The sequence below is a fragment of the Merops nubicus genome, unplaced genomic scaffold, assembly GCF_000691845.1.
Source record: "Merops nubicus isolate BGI_N331 unplaced genomic scaffold, ASM69184v1 scaffold13025, whole genome shotgun sequence".
NCBI lineage: Eukaryota > Metazoa > Chordata > Aves > Coraciiformes > Meropidae > Merops > Merops nubicus.
The window spans coordinates 112801-118862 of NW_008609018.1; the positions used below are offsets into that span (position 1 = coordinate 112801).

Sequence of the window (6062 nt, forward strand, 5' to 3'; positions counted from 1 at the left end):
ACCATTTACTCCAATACAGAAAATAGCAAGCTTCCTTTCATTCCTTTGCAAATGTGCTCCCTACATTTCTCTATTACTATTCAAAATTCATTGACTTCATTATCATTCAGGACCAAAGCCAAGTAATTTGCGTGTTTTTTCTTTCTACATTGTTTCCAACCAGTCTGTTCTGGTTTTGGTGGTTCCCCTCCACACGGACTGCCCATTCCCTCCCAGCTTAAACGCTGTAAAAGAGTCAACCCCATTTCTTTCCATTCCCTTTACAACATACAACTGCCAAACAGAATACAAGATGCTTAAGAGGAAAAGTTTGTTTGGTCTGTCCAATATTCACCTACAAACAGACTCATCAAGACCCTTGTACTATCTCTTACCACAAATGTGAGCACTTCACTGTTGTCCATAGGTGCTCTCCAACAGTACTTTCTACATCTTACCTGTTGCACATTGGCAGCTAATTGTACTTCACTGTTTCTATGGTGTCTCCCCAACTCCAAACTTTGAACCTGTTCTGTCCAGTTTTTCCATATCAAACCATTCCTCAAGCACTCTGGCTACATTTGCTTTACTTTTTCAACACCTATTTTCCAGAGCTTATTATTTCTAACTTATATTTTTACATAACCTACTGTCTTCCTCTACTTCCATAGAAAACACAAAACAGTATTTTGGTTTTATCTCCTAAATCTGAGGTGACTGTTTGGCCCACTGAGTCATACTACAGTATGTCTACAGTCATACTCAGTCTTGCAACAGAGACTTGAGAATGCTTCCCCATGCCCTCCAAAAGTCAGCTGTTTCATTAAACACACTCTGAATCAACATGGGTTTTGTGTATATCACTTCCAGTTTCTGACAATCTAATGATCCTAGCTTCCCCAGGCCAGGCTGGCAGTCTGGAAATAAAGTGTCTTTAAAAATAAACAAGCACATATCTGCTAACTCAGTCAGCTATTTCAACCATCAACTCTCAGTTATTACTTCAAACAGCTGTAGAATAACAGTTGCCTGTATCTAATACTTTAAGCTCCACGGTCAGGAAGCTGCTGACTGAAGGGCTCAGTGATATTTAATCCATAATTTACAAAGCAACAAAGAGAAAAACGAAAAAGTAAGACAAGTTTGTTACACAAAATACTGGTTTCAGCAAAACTGGCATACGTGGTCGTGGCCCTCCTGGTCGCTAACACCCTTCTCAGGTGCTCGGTTGTTCATCTACTGGATCCTTAAAATGATCTCTAGCAAGGGCACCACTAAAAAGAGGGCTATTCTTAAGCTGGATTGTTTCAAACATTCACAGAGTTTACAGTGAGACCTTATGTATAATGGGAGCAGCTTAACTGAGGATTAAGTAGAGTAAGAGAAAGGAGAGGTTAAGAGTGAAAGGCAACTTCTCAAGTTGGTGAAACCCAAGCAACAGGCAACTGCAGACACAACAATATAGCATTAATCAGAAATACTGGTTTTACTTGCACAAATGCACTTGGTTTTACTCCTCCTACTAGTAAGCTGATTTTCAAAGTGAAAATCCCTCCTCCAATATGGAACGTATAGCAGAATGTTCCTTTAAAAGATTTGATTAAGATTAGAAGACATGCCAGCACAGTGGAGTTTGTATCTTCTTTCCCCCAGGTTCAGCTTACCTTCTCGGCGATCATTTCGAAGAACCCGCACTTTTTCAATTTTTCCCAGGAGAGCACCATCCTCAGCTTTATTAAAAAAAAAAAAAATAGAAAAAAAAAGTGGTGAGAATCTGTTTGTATACCATAAGAGAGACTGTCTTCAGAGGTAAAAAAACCCACAACTTTGTAGTGGAAAATGTTTATAGTCACAAATACTTAAATATAAGAAATACACTTTAAAAAAATACCTACTTGTCTCACCAGAAATAAAGAAAAGTTACCAGGTTAAGATATTACTACCTTCATGATGTTACTGAAACCTCAACTACTTTTACACTCATGAAACATTTTTATTAAATTATATTCTCTTTGTTTATTTTAGTTTCTATATTGCAGAAGAAAAAAATAAACTTTGATAGGATTAAATAAATTTCTTTCCATATAAGTTCACTTTTTAACCAATCTTAAGGGTTAAACCTATCCTGAACTAGCTACAAACTAACAATGCAGTTTAATGTAGACATTAAATTCCTTTAAGAAATGTTACTCAGAGGCCCATTTCAACTGTTCAAGTTTGTATTGTGATATCCTAGCACTTAAAAAGACCTTGTCTTATTTTAGATTCAGTATGAATTTTTCCGAGAGACTAGAGATCAACATTCGTTTAAAGCAGCACTTTTGGTTTAAGCATCATGGGCTTTATTTTTACATCAGATAATGTGCTACGTAAAAGCTGGTTTTAGTTATATACTCCGTTCCTTCAGCTAGCATGAAGTAATAAAAATATACTTGAAGTATTTATCAGAACTCTTCACATTTCCACAATGACAGATATGAAAGTATTATTGAATCAGTCTCTGCAAACTCCTATTCATACTACCTATTCTTAACCAAGTCACCTACTAGTGTCTACAGAAAGTCTTACCAGAAAAAAGAAAATAAAGTTAAGACCCCATAAAAGTACTTACGATCGTTACTGTAGTCATCCACTAGTATGATTTCCTTAATAAGATGTGATGGACTTTTTTTAAGGACACTAAAACAGACCAAAAAAAACCCATGTTCAATACTACGCAGTCTTATTTTTTCATAATGATGTCATAAAAGCAGTTATTTTGTTAAAGTCACAGTAGAACCTAGCTAGGGATCCTATCTTGAACAGCAGTTATTGGCTTATTCTTATAGAAAGCATTTGTGAAGGGAGGCTAATACAATCATTCCCCCCCAAGTTTCCAACCTCCAGAAATGAGTGGATTAGACAGCTTGTAACATGGAAGTCTTGCTTCCATGTTACAAACTTCAGGCCAAATATCCCCTGAGAATTCGTCTTCCCCAAGTTTTTCTTGAAACTGGTTGCACAGCCAACCTCCAAACAACTTCTAGTAATCAGTTCTGCACTTCCATATGTGTGTAGTTAAGGGGAGCAATTTTGTTTAATGCTGCTATTTCAGAAGGTAAGAACTAGAGGCATCCATGAAATTAAGGTTCAGCTTTACCCCTGCAAACGGTTCAGAAAAGCATAATGGATTGTTACTTCCTTTCCTTATCATAAGCTATTATCTAACACAAGTGAATGGCCTTTGGGGATGTGGGGGGCAAATCAAAGTCTTTCTTAGGTATACCTGACAACAGTTCGAAGCAACGCAGATCTTGCCTCATTATGGAAGGTGATCACCACACTAGTGGCTGGCAAATCTATCCGCCATTGTTTCCGCTGACACCTGAAAGACATAATACCCTGTCATTTAAAGATAATATTTACATACCCTGCTTAGCAGACAGCCTTCATTGGGAAGCAATTATCTATTAAACTCACATACACACCATATCTACCTAGGAGGAATGAAATGTCTTGTTTGTAGGTGAGATTATAATCAACTCTTCTTCTGACTAAGAAGTCAGTGTCAGATACAGGCAGGTTCAGAAAAGTCACTGGATTAACATCACTGCAGTATATCACAAATACTTCTCATGCAACCAAGTATGAAACCAGATTGCCTATTTTACTTAAAAAGCATTCAATTAATCTAAGCAAATGAGCATATTTTCAGTACAAGTGCATGGGCTCATGGGCTACCATACTTTACTCTTCTTTAGCATGGCACGTGTCCACTTCTCCCTTTATTTTTAAATCTACTGTAGCATCTTGGTCTTGTTCACAGATACAACTTCTCATTAGAATAGAAAAGTGTTTTTAAGGATTGTAACTTCAGGAATTTGAAGAACATAGCTAGCTGTGACAATGTGGAGCCAGCTAAACACGGAAACACATCCTTCCAAACCATAAAGATAACAAAATTGTCCATCTATGTCAATTCATTTTCATCACCTCTGAATTAATATAATAAGCAAGAAGAAGCAAATTCCAAAATACTTCCTGCAGGATTACGTAAAGTTAAGCTGCTTAAATCCACTGACAATAAACCCAAAAAAGACACTACTGTCATTGTATCCAACACTAACAATACCAGAAAACACTGTACATCAGTTTATGTTGAAAGCATTAACAGTCTGACAGGTCACAACACTGATCACCCTGCACACAGCAACATACAAGAGTGATGTATTTCTTCACATATCCTTTATTTAATGTTAGTGGTAGAGTTTTAACAGGCCTAGTTTTCTTCAGAGGCGAAAAAGCCAGCTAGCATACACCTGTACCAAATTCAGCAAGTAATTCCACACTTGGTGCAGTATTAATGAAACTAACTTTGAAGGGAAGAGAGGTGAGTTACATTGCTACCTAAACTTTTCAGCTAAGTATCTGCCTATGTAAAATGCACCTCCACACCCAATTAAATACCATAAACCACATAACCTCAAAATTCTTGGAATGGGAGAGTGAGCAGCAATGCACATCTTGCCCTTGCCCACCCTACAGAATCCCAAGGACCTACAGTGGTTTTGATACAATACACCCCTAATGTCAGAAATATTAGTGCTTGCCATGAAACAAAACATTTTTGTGCCTGGGTGACCTCATGTGCTCTGAAGAAAATCCCATGCCAACCCTACAATTGCTGTGTCAGATTAGCAAGACCTTATCTAGCTCTTTTCTCAGTGGGCATACAAGATGGCTTCATCTCTAGTGCCCAGCATTGAAGCAATAAATCAAAAAATTCTGTGTGTTCCTGGAAAGTAAATAATTAAGACCTTTTTCTAGCGTGAGCTTCTTCCAATTCATCTAGACAGCTACAACACATCCAACTATTATACACCAAGGCCTATGGTGCCAAAAGAGAGATTCTTTTTTCTGCTAGCTTTTAAATTGCCCACAGAGGACAACCCTACTGTGCATGTAGTTAACACACAAAGCACTTGCATTAGTATAATTTAAAAAGTCACTATAAACTTATACTGATCTCTTTGCACTTGAAGAGAGCACTTGAGCCAGAGTGCATCTTATGGTGGAATTACTTAAGGCAATGAAGCCTCTCAATTTTAAGAAAACTCAAGAGAAGAGCACTACTGCACATTTCTGAGGGAGAAATTAAGATTTTTAGACTCCTAAATATAACTGTTTCACTAACTGATTTCTGCTCTCAGCTCTTCAAAAATGCCTGCTTTAACTGACTTGGTAGCAGTCCTCGTATTCAGCTGTGTCAATAGTGACACAGTTGAAACTCAAACAAAAGTAGTGTCATTGCTTTTAGAACAGAGATTAGACTTTCATTCCCCAAACTACAGAAGAATACCTCTACATGTTAGCTCTGCTACAGACAGAATGCGCAAACACATTTGGATAAAACAGAACTTGAACTGGAAACTTTAATATAGACCTTCACTGCTTAGTATATATGTCATTAAAATCAGTTAAAACATTAAAAGTACATTCTTTTCCCCAGAAAGTTGAGTCACTGGACTAGTTCATATCATTAATAAATTTTCTGAAACTTCTGTAGTTTGCTGAAACTGACAGAAGTATGTCCATGAAGCAGTGCAAGAAGAACATTCACCTCAACAGATATCTGGATACCAAAGAGGCTGGACAGTTTGGTTCTTCTCTACTGAAGAATAAAACTTGGGTGTGAGGTCAGAAGCTTCTAATGGCTACCAAATGAGAAACAAAACACCGTTCAGTCCAGCTGAAGTACTTTCCAGTAATTCAAGAATCATGCCAAAACATCAGGTAAAAGACACGATCAGAAACCATCGGTCCAAAGTAAGCGTGGTGGACATTGGTTCACAAAAAAATGGAGGAATATTTCACCCTTCATCCCACTTGGGAGATTATTTTACACTGACAACAGAACAGATCTGGAAGTCTCCTACTACGACTGTGAGACTCACTTTCTGGATCTCCAAAATCTACCATGATAGATAGATGAGGGATAGCTCTCAGTTACATGTCATAAACAGACTGCAGCAGAAGGCAACCCAGAGGCTTCTCAAAGCTGTTGGAAGTGGCAGGTGTTAGCATCAGCTGGGGCGAGGAAACGG

At 37.8% G+C, this 6062-nt stretch overlaps 1 protein-coding gene across 1 annotated transcript in view; it reads right to left on the reverse strand.

Moving 5' to 3' along the window:
- The window catches only part of GALNT2 (polypeptide N-acetylgalactosaminyltransferase 2), a 43265-nt gene that overhangs the window by 28073 nt on the left and 9130 nt on the right, over positions 1–6062 (reverse strand). Inside the window, 3 exon segments of the mRNA XM_008940468.1 lie at positions 1644–1709; positions 2591–2658; positions 3245–3343. Coding sequence (XP_008938716.1) covers positions 1644–1709; positions 2591–2658; positions 3245–3343 — 233 coding nt within the window.